A 16609-nucleotide genomic window follows, 5' to 3' on the forward strand; every position below is an offset into this window, starting at 1 on the left:
AGGTTGGACTTGGCTTCACAAGGTTCTGCTGAAGGCCCATGTCACCTGTCTCCTCCTGGCGGTTCGAGGGCCACAGACTTGGCTGGCTAGATGACCAAATCATTTCCCTGCATAGTCATGGGACAAGACCCTTTGGAATGCACTGTTGCTCGGCAGAACATGCCATTTGGAATAAGGCAGACCTGGGGACCATGCTGAGGCTCATTCAAAGGCCAGTCACAATTCAGGGGGTTTTGACCCAGAGAGAGCTTCCTGTAGTCTGGACCTGGGAGACAGCCATATAACCTCTGACTGTATGTGAGTTATGCTGTTGCCTTGAGTAAGTAACCTTCTAAAACTATTTTTTAAGTTGTTCTAAATCATTCTCTTGCCATAAAAGGAAAAATCCAAGAGAATAGAAAAGTATAAACACTATCCCTCCTGCCACTAAGTTACTCCTGGTGTGTGTCTGGAATCTAACCTCTCTCTGAAAGCTAAATGCAGACATTTTTCACTGATGACATGTGTTCACTGAGCTCCAGTTTACTTGACATGTCAAGTAAACTTAGCTGATGGCATGGCTCAAGGCTTCTGGTGAGATCATGAGGACATGGGCAACTTCCCCTTCCCACATAGGTCATTTGGTGGAGACTCACTAGCTAACATGTGTCCTATTGTTCTTTGAACAGCTTGTCCCTATGGTCATCCGTGTTCTGTAGGAGAGGTGAGCCATGGTGTTTGGGGGAGGCTCAAAATGTGCAATTCCCATCTGGGAGGCGAGGGAGGGCCTAGGGAATGAGGGAGACATAGGTGTATTCTGAGGGCTATTCAGGGTGTTCCAGCTGAGTGTGCAAATGGCATTGTAAACATGATTCTTTTCTGCAGCTCTGTCTGTGCATTGTAGGATATTTAGCAGCACACCTGGCCTCAGCTCACTGGGTGCCAGTAGCAGCACCCCCTAGCCCAGTGTGATGCCCGAGAATGTCTGCAGGCACTGCCCAAGTCTCCTAGGATGCTATGGTGCCCTACCTCCCTCCCTGGCCCTGCAGCAGGGCTCAGCCACACAGACCTTCAGCTGGTTCACTAGTCAGAGAGGAATGTGGGCTAGATACCAGAGGACAGGAGAGGACAGGAAAGACTTATGGGTGATGAGCCCTGGGAGACAAGCACATGCTGCTCATCTGGGACTCCAGGGCATCTCCCGGGCTGCTCATGGCTTCTGCACTTGCTGAGCAACATGCTGCTGGACTAGACTTATGTGTGCTGCTCCCTAAAGTGAACAGGATGCTCCTTGATGTGAGTTCACCTTCCTGACTCCCACTTGCTTCCTCGTCTGAGGAGTGAAATAAGAAGAGATCCCAGGGCCCCTCTTATCACTGAGTTCTGTGGTCTGAGTGCTGCAGCTGGAGGGGCCTGCTGTGGCTGTGATTCATAGCATGCAGTGGGGTGCCATTTGACTTGGAAACCTGGGCCCATTAGTGGTGGTAAATCTTATGGTTGTTTTTTTGTTTTTGTTTTTGTCCAGTGGATGTGAGGAGGTCTGCTTAGAAGTTATTAACACCATCATTCCTGGTGTTAGATAACGATGCTCAAGAGGCTGGCATGCTAGACACAGGGATGGAGAAGGCAGTGAATAGTGTGGTGAGCCGCTTCTGCCGTTTCTGCAGACTATGGTCGCCATTACAAGATGGCGCTGGCTCCGCTGTGGTCTGTGACAAACAACTCCTTATTTGGGAGAGTTGGCGCATGACTTTTCATCACCCTATGAGAAAGCTCCACGTGGCTGCTTTGCATTGGGGCTTGAGATGCTTTATTAAGGCTGGGAGGGGCATCCGAGAGAGAGAAGAAGAACTATCAAGGGCCTGAAATAAACTACTGAAAGAAGATTCCTGAGTGTCGCGTCTTCCTTGTGGCAAGAAGTCGCGACAGAATAGGAGTAAGGAAGATGGGGCTATAGACACTAGTCACTCGGGAGTAAAAAACTTTATTTTTGGAAAATGAAGCCACATTTGCCCATGGACAGTATATGTGGTTAAGTGCCCACCCTCTCCCCAGGGCTCCTGCTCCTCCCTAACACACACATGCACCAGATGCAGTCTGTGGCATACACCACCTCCTATGCAGGGTGGCTTCTGCACATGTACCAATGCTGGATGCAGTGCTGACTGTGTGTCCCCTCTATGTCCCAGTGTGGCAAGCCGATGGAGCAGAGCTTCTGTGTTGACTGTGGTGCTAAAATAGGAGGTATCAACCACAGACCTCATGCCGGCTTCCAAAGTATCAGGTGTGTGGACTCAGCTTCCGTCCCTTGGAACCTGAGGCTCTGAGCTGTCCATTCCAGCAGATGAATCATATGAACTATAGGATCACTAACACCACTGTTCTACATCTGGACTGTGTTATGTTGGGGATCCACATCAAGCACACCTGTAGTCATGTAGTGCTGAAGCTTTTTGGGTTTTTTTTGCTTTGTTTTATTTTTGTGGTACTGGGGATGGAACCCGGGGCCTCACACATCCTAGGCAAGAGCTCTGCCATTGAGTTGCACCCCTTCCCTGTTTTGTTTTTTTAATTTGAGAAAAGTGAAAGACAGATATAATCAGTGTTTTTTAAAAACTTTTTTAGTTGTAGATGGATAGCGTGTCTTTATTTTATTTTTTCTTTTTTTCACATCTAGAGCACAATTTTTCATATCTCTGGCTGCACACAAAGTAGAGCCCCACCATTCATGTCTTCATACGTGCACTATTTTATTTATTTTTATGCGTTACTAAGGATAGAACCTAGTGCCTTACATGTGCTAGGCAAGCACTCGGCCACTGAGCTCCAGCTCGAGCCCTGTAATCAGTCATATTAACTACAGCCATTCCTCCATATCTGTGGAGACTTGTTTCCAGGACACTTTCCTCAATAGATACTCAAGTCCAGATGTTCAGTTCCTTTATATGTCATGGCACAGTATTTGCTTGTGGCCTACAAATATCCTCCTGTAAACCATTTTTTTTTAATGGTACTGGGGATTGAGCCGAAGGTTCTTAAGCACTGAGCCACAACACCAGCCCTTTTTATATTTTATTTAAAGACAGGGTCTTGCTAAGTTGCATAGAGTCTCACTAAGATGCTGAGGCTGGATTTGAACTTGTGAACCTCCTACCTCAGCCTCCCAAGGCACTGGAATTACAGGTGTGCACCATTGTACTTGGCCTCTCATAGACTTTTTTTTTTTTAAAGAGAGAGAAAGAGAGAGAGAATGTTTTAATATTTATTTTTTAGTTTTCTGCAGACACAACATCTTTATTTGTGTGTGGTGCTGAGTATCGAACCCAGCGCCGTGCGCATGCCAGGCAAGCATGCTACCGCTTGAGCCACATCCCCAGCCCTCCCATAGACTTTTAAAAAATCATCTCTAGGTTTCTTATTATACTTTATGCAAACTGAATGCTATGTAAATACTTATTTATCATATTATTAGGAAATAATGACAAGAAAAAAGCTACTCTTCAGTACACAGTTCTTTCTGAATATTTTTGATTCATAGTTGGTTGAATTCACAGGCGCAGAACTGCAGATACATAAGGCTAACTGTACCAGATTCAGAAACTAGATAAAAATCTGACCTTCAGCCAGGAATATTGGTGCACACCTGTAATCCCAGCTACTCAGGAGGCTGAGGCAGGAGGATTGAAAGTTTGAAGCTAGCTCAGAAAACCTTGTGAGACCCTGTCTTAAAATAAAAATAGAAAGGACTTGGGGTGTAGCTCAAAAGTAGGGTACTTTCTTAGCACATGTGAAGCCCCCACTCAATTCCCAGAACTGAAAACAATAAATAAAAATAAAAATCTGATCTCATAGTCCCATGCTTGATCCTGAGATGAGTGTGGCTGTCAGAGCTCCCTTAAGATGACATGCAGGACCTTCTACCTCACCATTTATCTGGCTTTTCTGTTACAAAGCTTAAAATAGTCTAGACTCTTATCTTCTCAAATTATCAATGTCCTTGAATCTTGAAAACTTTTTCCAGTCTGTATATCCCAGTTTTTGATTTGGGAAAATTGAGAATTACGTACACAATCCCCATATGGATGCAAAAATGCCCCAAACTTGCTGTCATGAGGAAGGTGTTGGTCTCCATCCTGACACCCTGCACTAATGGCCACATTGTGCAGCCATTTAACATTGGGAAAGTTGCAGAGTTTGGCCATCCAGCTGGGTGGGTCTAAAGAGAGAAGGATGTGGAGGCAGGTGGTCTAGCCTTGGAATAATTGGTTCTTTTAGTGTTTTCTTCAAAGCTTGAAACCTAGCTGGGTGTGGTGATGCACACCTATCATCCCAGTAACTCGGGAGGCTGACATAGGAGGATTGTGAGTTCAAAGCCAGCCTCAGCAAAAGCAAGGCACTGAGAAACCCTGTCTGTCTAAATAGAATACCAAATAGGGCTGGGAATGTGGCTCAATGGTCTAGTGCCCCCAAAAAAGTGGGGGCTGGGAATGTGGCTCAATGGTTGAGCCCCTGGGTTCAATCCCCATTACTATTACCAAAACCAAAAAAACAAGAAAAAAAAAAAAAACTGGGAACCTAGTCATTAAGATGTGAGGCCCCTGGAGCTGAGGAGAAACAGACATCTCTAGTCTTCACCCTGTTTCCTGTCATCCTTTCTAGAGACAGCACAGACAGAACCAAGACTGGCCATGTGCTGGGCCACCCGCAACCCAGAGATGTCGTAGTAGTGTCTGACCGAGAGCTGTCCCCAGTCATCTTCATTCTCATGCGCCTACTCACTCATCTGGCTATGCTTTTGGGAGCCACTCAAAATCCCGAGGTATAAGATGCTACCGCTAGACTCTCTTATGTTGCTATAGGAAGAACCTGCTGTGTTTGCATCCAGTCCTTTTGTCTACAAAGTCCTAGCCACCTAGGGATTTTATCTAGTCCACAGGGTAATGCAAAAGTTATAGATCCTACTTTTCCCTCTGGGGCATATGATGCAATGGGGGAACTACTCCTCAGATTATGGAAAATCCTCTTCAATTTTTTTACTTTTTAAAATCTGTTTTAACTGACACAAAACAATTACACGTTTATTACAGTGTGACATCTTAGCATGTGTATACAAGGTGCAACAATCAGATCATAAAGTCTACTCAGAGTATACAACTCTGTCCATGCCCACACCTGGGCATGGGGAGGTGGTGGGACCCTGTCACCTACGCCCTTGTGGTGGCTGCAGGAGGTGCAGGGAAGCATTCCCTGCTGCTCCGGGATGACAACAGCAATCTCTGGCTCTACTCACCTCCCTCCCTTCCTCTGCTGCCTGCATCATGCTGAGAGCACCCTGACCTCACCTAGAAACCACCCTCTCCCCAGTGCTGGTGCTTCGCTCCCTTGGCTTCTCACTGTGTCCTCTACACATTGATCTCACTACACATCTTATCTTGTTTCCCTCACAGGCTGTGATAAACATCATCAAGCCTCCAGTGAGTGACCCTAAAGGATTCCTGCAGCAGCACATCTGGAGAGACTTGGAGCAGTTGACAAAGACGCTGGGGAAGAGTGCTGACGAGACCACCCATGTGGTCCACCTCATGCTGCGCTGCCTTCTCAAAGAGCAGCACCCACTCCCTGACTGGAGTAAGCAAGGGATGTGGGCTGGGCATAACTGCCAAGAGGCCAGGCTCCCTCAGCTCCTGATGAATGACATGACAGGAGTGGGAGCAAGCGCTCTGCTCTCCTTGCGGGGGCTGGAGGGGCTGCTGCGCTCCTCCACACACCACCTGCCTGGCTGGGGCTTGCATCACTGATACCTGGTACTTGTGCATGCACCATTAACCTGTGCCCTGGGAGCACGTGGCACCCCAGCAGGTGACATGTCCCACTTCTGCTTTCCAGAGATGTCACACTTGTACCCTGACCTAATATGTACATGTACACAATTTGTTACATAAACAAAGGAAGCTACAAAACACTGTCTGCTGAGCTAACTCTTGTACTCTAAACAATTAAATCCAGGCCAAAAGCAAAGGTCTGTGAGGGGACTCTGTAAGTGGTTATCTGAGTGGCATTAGGAGGGATTTCAGTTTCTTCTTGCTTACTTGCAAAAATCTTTTAAAACAATCATTGTACCATTGTAGAACAATGTTATTTAAAAGCATACAGATAATAACAGTAGCAATGTCTGTTACCACCACCGGAGAATCTGTCCCACTTCAGGGATGTCTTCATCAGAAACCAGCATTAGCATGTCCTTCCCATCTTAGCAACACTGATTTTGCGGAGCACCTCTTGTTCTGGTGTGACTTCCACAGCACATGGACTCGGGAGCCCTAACCTGCTGCCAGCTCCCCAGGACCACCTTTGCCTACAGGCCTGGGGGCAGCAGTGAGGTGGCTCTGGGGAGCTGTCAGCATTGCTGTGCCCCTAGGCTTTTGAGTTCACCTCTTGTCCTTAGCCATTTGTTTAAAATACTTTCAAGGCCACAGCTGTGGGCTGGAGGGTTGCCAGAGACTAACGTGTCTTCACAAGGCCTGGAGGCTGGTGTTGGCAGTACCTGTTGAACTTAGGAAGTTATCACCCCAAAAGGAGGACTATCTCTATTAACATTATTTAGTGTTTACTGTATAGAGAGCACTGCTTTTTGTTTGTTGGGTAACAGACACATTTTGATTTTCTTTGTAGGACATTTAAATTTTGATGCAAAATTGTCCAAAAAAGGACATAGAAACAATTGGGAAAAACATGTTGAAGCTCTTCTTCTACCTGAACTGGAGGTAAGTGGTGAGTGGTGACCACTCTTCAGCCTCTGTCCAGGAGGGGGTCCCATTCATCTGTGAGCACTGTTGGCCCACCGTCCTCAGGAGGGCTGTCAGAGGCCTTACCTGGAGAAACCCCTCCTTCTGCTATCCCTCTCCTGCACTAGTCTTAAGTAAGGCCAAGGATTATCAGGAGTTCCCATAGGGCAGATGGCAGCCTGCTCCACTGCTTTTTATAGCAGGATGTGAAAGTAAGAGGCAGAGACACTCCAGAAATGCATCAACAGTCTCTCTGGATTCATGACTGCTCTGCTGAGAACATCATAGAGCTGACTATCCACAGCAGGACAGGGAAGTCAGGAAGCAAAAGGGCAGTGAAATAAAGGCCCCGAGTCTCACTCTGTTTGTGGAGGCAAAAACCCTATGAACAAGGAACCCCCCAATCAGTGAAAGATGGCAAAAGCAAGCATCTGGGTTGTGCAGGCAGATTCCTAAGGAGCTACCGTGGGTCCAAGAGCTGCCTGGTTGTCTGTGACAATGTCTCACTTGCAGAATGCTGTGTCATTTCTTTATCCAGCATCTAGATAAGACCCTGCTGACTGTGAGCACACTCATCAGCCAGGATGAGCGCATCAGCTCTAGCCCTGTGGCCAAAATCATATATGGTGACCCTGCAAGCTTCTTGCCCCAGCTGCCCCAGAAAAGTGTGGCTCATTGCTCAAAGATTTGGAGCTGCAGGAAGAAGATCACAGTCGAGTACCTCCAGCACGTTGTGGAGCAGAAGAACGGCAAGGAGATGGTGCCCGTGCTCTGGCAGTTTCTACAGAAGGTGTGTCTGCTTCGTGGGCTGCCCCTTTTCCTGGTAGACTTCCCCTGAGGAATGGGAGGCTCTGTGCCTGGGTTCAAAGTCATCATTCCTAGAGGCAGAATCCTAAGCAACCCCATCAGCACTGTGATTCTGAATGCAAGGCCTTATCAGGAGTCTTAGGGAAGAGCGCAGAGATCTTAAGACACATCTGCTGAAGTCATTACATAGTGCACAGTGAGGTTAGCAGTGATCTCTAAGGAAGGCCAGGAGAGACCACACTGGTTACTCGACTCTGATACCTTGTGTTCATCCCCAGAAGCTGAGTAGGCGGTCACCAGCAAGTGCCTGCTGAACAGTCAAAAATGTGCACCAAGGGGCTGGGGTTGTGGCTCAGCCATAGAGCTCTCGCCTAGCGTGTGCGAGGCACTGGGTTCAATCCTCAGCACCCCATAAAAATAAATAAATAAAATAAAGGTATTGTGTCCAACTACATTTAAAATTATTAAAAACAAAGAATGCACACCAAAACCAAACCAGAGCCCTCCCTATGCCCTGCAGGTGGGAGGCAGTGTGCTGCATGATGGGGCTGCGGGGTGTAGAGTCACACCTGCCAGACCCAGAAGCCATCCCCAGCTTTCACCCACTTGAGCTCTCCTGGGCCACAGTAGAGGTTCACACCACCTCCTTCATGGACCAGTACCACAGCTGGCAGGGAGCAGAATGATTGGGGAACATCTGGTGCTCACACTAGGAAGGACTTCATGTTAGTGTTGTGATCTCTTATTAAGACATGGTTTTATTTGACTGAGGATGCTGGATCCTGGCCCTTCAGAACAAAACCCAAAATCACATCAGCTACCACTGCAGTAGGCCTTGGTCTTTCCTTTCAGCAGCCTCACACCCAACCGTGGGCCCAAGAGTCAATTTTTTAAAAATTTTTCTCAAATTACTTATTTTTATTAATTCATTAGCTGTATACATAATGGGAATCGGTGTGAAATTTCCATGTGTGCATATAGCATGCATTGATCTTGTCTTTGTGTCTGGCTTGTTTCACTTAACATAATATCATCTAGTTCTATCCATTTTGCTGAAAATGACAGGAGTTCATTTTTCTTATAGCTGAATCATGTTCTATTATGTATTTAAACCACATCTTCTTTATGCATTCATCTGCTGATAGCCTTCTAGGCTGATTCTGTGTCTTATTGTGAATGGTGCCACATAAACATGAGCATGCAGTACCTCTTTGATACCTGATTTCCTTTGGAGTGGGATAGTTGGATCACATGGTAGATCTTTTTTTAGTTTGATGAACCTCCATACTGTTCTCTATTATGAGGTATTAATTAAAAGTTGTACCAGAAATATATTAGATTTCCTTTTTCTCTTTATCTATGCTAGCATTTATTATTTTATTTTTGGGTTCATCTATTTTTGGGTATGGGGGACTAGTGGCAATTGAACCCAGGGCCTTTTCTTGGGCTTCCTAAGCAAGCAATGCTCTACTTCTGAGCTACAGCCCCCATTTCCTGCTTTTTTTTTTTTTAAAGACAAGGTATCCCTAAATTGCCTAGACTAACTTAGAACTTGCTGAGGCTGGCCTTAAACTTGTGATCCTCCTGCCTAAGGCTCCTAAGTAGCTGGGATTTCACACCTATCTTATTATTTTTTTTAATAAGAGTCATTCTAACTATGGTAGGATGGCATCTCATTGTAGTTTTGATTTGCATTTCCTTGATGACTATTATATTGAGCATTTTTTCATATATTTGTTAGCCACTTATATTTCTTCTTTTGAGAATTGTCTATTCAGATCATTTGCTCATGTTTAAATTGGATTACTTTGATTTTAAAAAAATTTTTGAGTTATATATTCTGGGTATTTGCCTGCTGTCAGGTGAAGAGTTGGCAGCTATTTCTCCCATTCTGTTAGGTTGTCCCTTCACTCTGTTGGTTGTTTCCTTAGCTGTGCAGAAACTTTTTAGTTTGATGTGATCCCATTTGTCATTTTGCTCTTACTTCCTTTGATTTGGGGGTCCTATCCAGAAGCCCATCACCTGTGCCAATGTCTTGGAGTGTTTCCCCTGTTTTTCTGCTGATAGATTCAGAGGTCAAGTCTTACATCTGGGTCTTTGGTCATCTAGAGTTGATTCTTGTGCAAACTGAGAGATGGGGCCCAGCTCAGTCCTTGAGGCAGCTTTTCATTAGAGGAGAGTGGGGACTTGATCCAGTTCATCCAAATCCCTCACCACTTGGTGAAAGGATGGGATGACCCCTTTCCCATTTGCAAGCTTCAGGGTATAATCATGTAAAACAACCCACTGACCAAATTAAACTACACAGAAAGTCCCCAGCCTGCCCTAAAATCTATACACCCCATGTTGTTTCTCAATTAAATAGAGGAAGTGTTACTGAGCTATCTTCTCTTCTCCAGGAAGCAGAACTGAGACTGGTGAAATTCTTACCTGAGATTTTGGCCCTGCAAAGGGATCTAGTAAAACAATTCCAGAATGTTCCAGAAGATGAATATTCCTGTTCCATCAGAAGTTTTATTAGCAGTCACAGTTCAGGTATGACTGCTGTCTGCTGCAACCAAAAATCAGGACCATCCATGTTTGGTGGTTCAAAAGGATCATTCAGGCTGGGACATGAGGATGGGGCTCAGGTCCTAAGGTAGAGAAAGAGGCAAAGGATGCTAAATCCCAGAGATGGCCATGAGCCACTGCTGTGGCTAGAAAGCCCTCAGCCTCTCCAGCTTCTCATACAGCCTAAAACTTGAAACTCAGGCATGCTGCTGAGTGAGGGAAGGTGCAGGGTCAGGTTCTTGGGAGCACGCCTTGTGGTTTGACCCTGGCCAGCGTGGTGGTGGGGATTGTTTCCATGGGGCTCTTACCAAGTGTTTTGTTCAACAGATGGGCTAAGGCAGCTATTCCACAACAGGATCACCGTCTTCCTGTCCACGTGGAATGCCCTGAGGCGATCACTGGAGACCAATGGTAAGTGTCCTCCTCTACGTGGCTCTGCCAGCACCCTGATGTGTGTGTGGCAACGCAACCTGTCGATGGATGTGCTGAGATACATGAATCAACCTCCAAAGTAACCCTCAGTCATCTTGAGTCTATAAATATGGAATCAGAAAGGAGTTGGGGGCACTAGAAACTTAACAGCCAGGGCCTAGATCTTTGGACATGGCTGCCCGTGGCTTCCCTTCTCTTCCCCTGCCTCCAGACAAACGCCTGGAGCAACATCCCTTTGCTTAGTAATGACCCTGTCTTTTAAAGGTAAAATCAAGTTACCTAAAGGCTACTACAACTCTGAGTTGGATCTGGACACAGATTTTAAGGTCATCCTGCCCCGGCGTCGGGGCCTGGGCCTCTGCTCAACTGCATTAGTTAGCTACTTGATTAATCTACATAATGAAATCATCTACACAATGGAGAAGTTCTCCAAGGAAAACAACAGGTACTGCGTAAACTCACCACCCCTGCCACCAAGCTGGGCTGCAGACTCTAGCCAGCAACAGCTCCTGTCCCCCAGATCCTCTCTCAGCCTTCCTCAATAAAGCCCCGTATTTGCACATGGTTTTCACTTGCTTACACTATAATGCAGAAGCAGGAGCATATGCCCCAAAGCCCTAGGCCTCACACACCTGCTCTGGACACCAATACCTGTATCTTGTGTCCCTCAGCTATGCCGTGGATGCCTCAGAGGTCACTGACCTGCATGTTGTCAGTTACGAAGTGGAGCGTGACCTGATGCCTCTGATTCTCTCCAACTGCCACTATCAAGTGGAGCAAGGTGGGGAGACCTCACAGGAATTTGACCTGGAGAAGATCCAGCGGCAGATCAGCAGCCACTTCCTCCAGGGCAAGCCCCGGCTGACCCTCAAGGTAGGCTGGGCCCTCTGCCAACGATTTGCTGTAGTTATGAACAGCCCTTGTGAGTTTCAGGGGGAACAGACAAGTGACACCCAGGCTCTTGTCTGTGTTATCTCCTCCCCACTAGTGATCTGTGGTCCCTACACTTCTCTGGGCCGGGAGGTATCCCCAGCTCTCTTCCACATCACCATCACTGTCTGCACCTGTCCCCCAGGGCAGCCTCAAGTGTCAGTGGACTGGGTTTCCACTACAGTTAATGGCACCACCAAGAAGACCTCACTGCTGCCACCCCTTCAGTTGCATATGCAGTCCGTGCCCAGGAACCACCACGCAGAACTTCCCCATTCCCTCGTCCTCTAACTGCCATGGCCTTGGCTTCACTTCAGAGCATTCAGCCATCAGTCCAGCTGCCCAGTGCCAGCAGCACCACTTCATCGTAGTTTCCTGCCAGAATGCCCCTATGTGGGGAGCATCAGTGCAGGTATCCCTGGAAATGGGCGGTTAGGAACCCCTACCCCCAGCCAGTCCATAGCATGTGGACAGTGTTACATGGCCTCCACCACACTCTCTCATCTGGCACAGAGGCCCTGTCACCTGGCCCTAGCTCGACCTTCCAGGTGTCTCCAGCCCCTTCCTTCCTTGCTGCATCAAACCCTGTGAACTGCCTCCCGACTCCCTGAACACAGTGGCACTTCTATACTGTCCCTTACCGTGGCTGCACTCATCCTTACAGGTCCAGTCAGGTGTCATTCTCAGATGTATTTATTCCTTCATTATAGTCAGCCTGTCAGTTGTTTGAGCCTAAAGCCATTTTTAATTCATCTTGACAGTGGCTGCCTTGTGCACAGTCTCTGCTCAGTGTTGTTGGATAGATCACAAATATGCACATTCCCATTCCTGTTCCTCCAGCGCTCTTCCTCTCTTGTGGTCGGCAGATACACTATTCTACAGGGCAATATCTGCAAGGTCACTGTAGCCAGGCTAGATTTCTTGTGTTACTGTGTCCAAAGAGTGCGGGTGGAACAGAGTCATCAGAACACAACAAAGTTACATGCCTTGCCCAGGAATATACTGTCCGGATTGGTACTTCCACTGAGTCACTGCTGAAGAATACATTTGTCATCAGATGGAAGCCTCCTCTATTTTAATTTCCAAAAACTTTTTTTTCTTTCTCACTTAGGGGATACCCACGCTGGTATACAGACATGACTGGAACTTCGAACATCTCTTTGTGGACATCAAGAACAAAATGGCACAGGTGGTCATGATAAACCCTCACTTGCAGGGTTGTTCCATCCACATACGTAAGGACAGTACAATCTCATCCTGGTGTCTGCTGTGGGCACCAGGCTTTCTGGCTCCCTGAGGAGCTTAGGGATCCCAGAGCTCAGAGAGGCAAGCAGGATGGCAGATCACCAAACTTTCTTGATGAACAACCCCCTTGGGGGTTGTTTTCTCAATGATGATATCATGACCAGATATCAATATCCAGCAGCAGATTAGCAGCTGCTTCAGGTGCTAAAGGTTACTCCTGCTCCTTAGGTTCTGCTACCGACAAGTGGAGAGGCTCTTGTGTCTCTCCGTGTCCTCATGGATCATGTGGAGGATTCAGTTAACTTGGGCCCATTTCTGTGCAAAGTTTGAAAGGCTGTGGCACTCAGCATCAGTTCAAGCACAAGCATCAGCTCTTACCACAAGTGCTGGATAGTTGGCCCCGCCTGTGCTGGCAGCTCACAGTTAGGCTCTCCAAGTAAGAGAAGCAATAGCCTCTGTCCTGATTTCGGTTTCAGAGCCCCCTCCCCAGCTCAGCCATGGGTGCCATCAGTGGAGAGCTTCGGTCCTACAGCGATGTCTGTGAAGCACTGTCTATCATAGAGGTCACTCTGGGCTTTCTAGGCACAGCTGGTGGGGATTCAAATATGCACCTAAATGTATATGTCCAAGACATCCTGTGAATGAGCAACCAAACAACTCCGGTTTTAAAGGTAGGTCTTGTGTGCTTTTCAAGGAGAATCAGGATCACCTTGTCTTAGTTTCCTGCCAGAATGCCACCACGCAGGAGCATGGTGCAGGCATCTGTGGAAAGGGATGGTCAGGAACCCCACCCCTAACCAGTCCACAGAGTTTCAGTGCACACTGGGGACAGGAGAGGCAGGGACGCTCAGTGCTGACCACCTAGTAGAGCAGGATGCACAGGTGACTGAGGACATTGACTACCTGCCCACTGCGTGATACTCACAGTTACAAGCTGCTGCAGGAGGGGGAGACTCTCAGATGTTTCCAAGATGAGACAGGTAGATTCATGGATGGAACAGAGATGGCCTCATGATGAAAATAGACAAAATTAGGGAGGAGTGCCCTTGGGTACCACTCAGAGTGAGCCTTCACTCCTACTTGGGACTCTCTTCCTTTTCCAGGCTTTAAGCAGATGTCAGTTAAAACATGCTGTTGCCCTCTGGCAATTCCCCTCTGCTCATAAGTCGGAACAGCTACTGTGACTGAAGAAAGTGAGTCTACCCTGCCTCTGCCCAGACTGAGGGTGCTGCACACTGGTCCCAGGCTTTGATGTTGTACTTGTTCATCTTTTTTAGGATCCCTTTTGGGAAATCAGTTCTAGGTACAAAGCAGACCTCAGCCCAGAAATTGCTAAGCTCCTCAGCACCTTCCTGAATCACACAGACCTAGATGCTTTCCTCATGGAGCTCCATGAGCTGATGGTGTTGAAACTAAGAAACACCCAGACCCAGGAGAGCTTCGACCCTGAATGGAGGTAGGGTGTGCACACCTAGAATGTTTGGCATCTCCCTTGACATGAAGGTAGTTCCATCTTACCACAGGACCCTCTGTCTACTCTTNCTTTTCTTTCTTTCTTTCTTTAGTACCAGAGATTGAACCCATGGTTACTTAGCTACTGAGCTGCATCCCCAGGTCTTTTTATTTTTTAATTTGAGATAGGACCTCACTATTGCTAAGGCTGGTCTCAACTATGTGATCCTCCTACCTTAGCCTCCTGAGTTGCTGGGATTGCAGGCATATGCCACCACCCCTAACCAGTTTATCCCTTTTTAAAAAATATTTTTTAGTTGTAGATGGACACAATATCTTTATTTATTTATTCTTATATGGTGTTAAGAATCAAACTCAGGGCCTCACGCATGCGAGGCAAGCACTCTATCACCGAGCCACAACTCCAGCCCTTATCCCACTCTTTAAAAAATATTTAATTTTTAGTTGTAGATGGACGCAATATGTTTATTTTATTTATTTATATGTGGTGCTGAGAATCAAACCCAGGTGAGTGCTCTACCCAGCCCCTTTATCTCTTTTTTAATGATTTGTAAAAGCTCTTTGTATAGAATAGATTATTTCCTTTGATCTACATGTTACAATTGATAGAAGTAAGAAGTCAATTGATAGGATTTTTTCATAAAGCCTCTGTGGGGCTGGGTGCAGTGGTGTGTGTCTGTAATCTTAGGAGCTCGGGAGGATTGTAAGTTCAAAGCCGGCCTCAGCAACTTAGCAAGGCCCTAAGCAACTCAGCAAGGCCCTATCTCTAAATAAAATATTGAAAAGGGGTGGAGATGTGGACTGGGATTGTAGCTCAGTGGTGGAGCACTTGCCTAGCATGTGTGGGGCACTGAGGTCGCTCCTTAGCATCACATATAAATAAACAAAATAAAGCTATTGCTTTTATCTACAACTAAAAATATATTTCTTTTAAAGTGTGGGGGGTGGGTGGGGATGTGGCACAGTGGCTAAGCACCCCTGGGTTCAATCCCCAGTACTTCCCCTGCCCCCCAAAAAAGCTGCCATAGGGACATACTTCCTTATCACTTCCCAGGGTGCTAATCCATACTGTTTTCTCCTGCTGCTTTTATAGTTCTACATTGCACATTTCTTTCATTAGTCAGTTCATTTTTATGGGTGGTATGAGGCAGGTATTTCATTTGACTGGCTTTCTGGATGGACAGTCAGGCTACATTTGCTGTTTCTGCCCTCAGGCCATATGGCACATGCCTGTACAGTAAAGTTCCACTTCCTAGAGAATTTGCAACCTTTGGTAAGATAAACCATGAGAGGGAACACCTTCCTTTTTCTGAGTGGCAAAGCTTTGTTTCTGATGCAGCCAGACAGGCCCATCAGTGGAGTGCCTGAAATGGCCTAGCTGAGCATCATTGAGGAAGCTCCACCCCCCAGAAGCCTTGAGCCTAGGACTCCAGGTCCAGCTCAGGAACTGGGCAGCTGGCTGACCTGAAGCTGACCCTCAGTATTTCTGGTCTTAGCACCCCAGTCCTGGAAAGAGTGAGAGCTGGTAGGCTCCTGAATGCTCTAAACACTGTCTCTTGTGCCTGATTTTGCAGCCTGAGGGACACTCTGGTGAGTCACATGGAAACCAAAGAGAGCGAAGTTCTTCCAGAAATGGAATCCCAGTTCCCAGAAGAGATACTGCTGTCCAGCTGCGTCTCTGTATGGAAAGTGGCAGTTGCACGGAAACAGGACCGGCAAGCAAAATAGGACTCTCTACTCTGTCCCTTTATATGCTGGGGACATAGCTACCCTCCCCTCCACTGTGCCTCAAGGGCAGCTGGAAAGAAAGTGTTGGCATAGCACTGAATTCAAGGCCAGCATGCACTGTGCCAGCTGATGGATTTTTTTTTTTTACTTTTTATTGATTTTATTTTTTTTAAATACACAACAGCAGAATGTATTACAATTCTTATTACACATATAGAGCACAAATTTTCATACCTTTGTATAAAGTATGTTCACACCAATTTATGTCTATATACATGTACTTTTGTTGCATTACAATTCTTATTATACATAATTACCACAATTTTTCATATCTCTGTTTGTATATAAAGTAGGTTGACACCCAATTTATGTCTTCATACATGTACTTTGGATAATGATGTAAATCACATTCCACCATCCTTGCTAATCCCCTTCTTCCTCCCTTCCCCTCCCTCCCCTCTGCCCTATCTAGAATTCATCTATTTGTCCTATGTTCCCCCTCTCTACCCCATTACAAGTCAGCCTCCTGATATCAGAGAAAACATTCGGCAATTTTTTTGGGGGGGGGATTAGCTAACTTCACTTAGCATTATCTTCTCCAATGCCATCCATTTACCTGCAAATGCCATGATTTTATTCTCTTTTATTGCTGAGTAAAATTCCATTGTGTATATATGCCA

The 16609-nt window shown here is 46.5% G+C and overlaps 1 protein-coding gene across 1 annotated transcript in view; it reads left to right on the forward strand.

The window, feature by feature from the left end:
- Positions 1 to 16105, forward strand: part of LOC107133667 (E3 ubiquitin-protein ligase RNF213-like) — a 56071-nt gene extending 39966 nt beyond the window's left edge. Inside the window, 15 exon segments of the mRNA XM_048787147.1 lie at positions 669 to 703; positions 2169 to 2263; positions 4639 to 4798; positions 5427 to 5607; positions 6652 to 6743; positions 7303 to 7554; positions 9971 to 10106; positions 10449 to 10532; positions 10818 to 10998; positions 11225 to 11426; positions 12595 to 12672; positions 13205 to 13399; positions 13832 to 13921; positions 14006 to 14184; positions 15776 to 16105. Of these exon segments, the coding sequence (XP_048643104.1) occupies positions 669 to 703; positions 2169 to 2263; positions 4639 to 4798; positions 5427 to 5607; positions 6652 to 6743; positions 7303 to 7554; positions 9971 to 10106; positions 10449 to 10532; positions 10818 to 10998; positions 11225 to 11426; positions 12595 to 12672; positions 13205 to 13399; positions 13832 to 13921; positions 14006 to 14184; positions 15776 to 15929 (2114 nt within the window). The 3' untranslated portion in view covers positions 15930 to 16105.
- The last annotated feature ends 504 nt before the right edge of the window (positions 16106 to 16609 follow it).

Source organism: Marmota marmota, unplaced genomic scaffold (genome assembly GCF_001458135.2).
Source record: "Marmota marmota marmota unplaced genomic scaffold, marMar, whole genome shotgun sequence".
NCBI classification, from domain to species: Eukaryota; Metazoa; Chordata; class Mammalia; order Rodentia; family Sciuridae; genus Marmota; species Marmota marmota.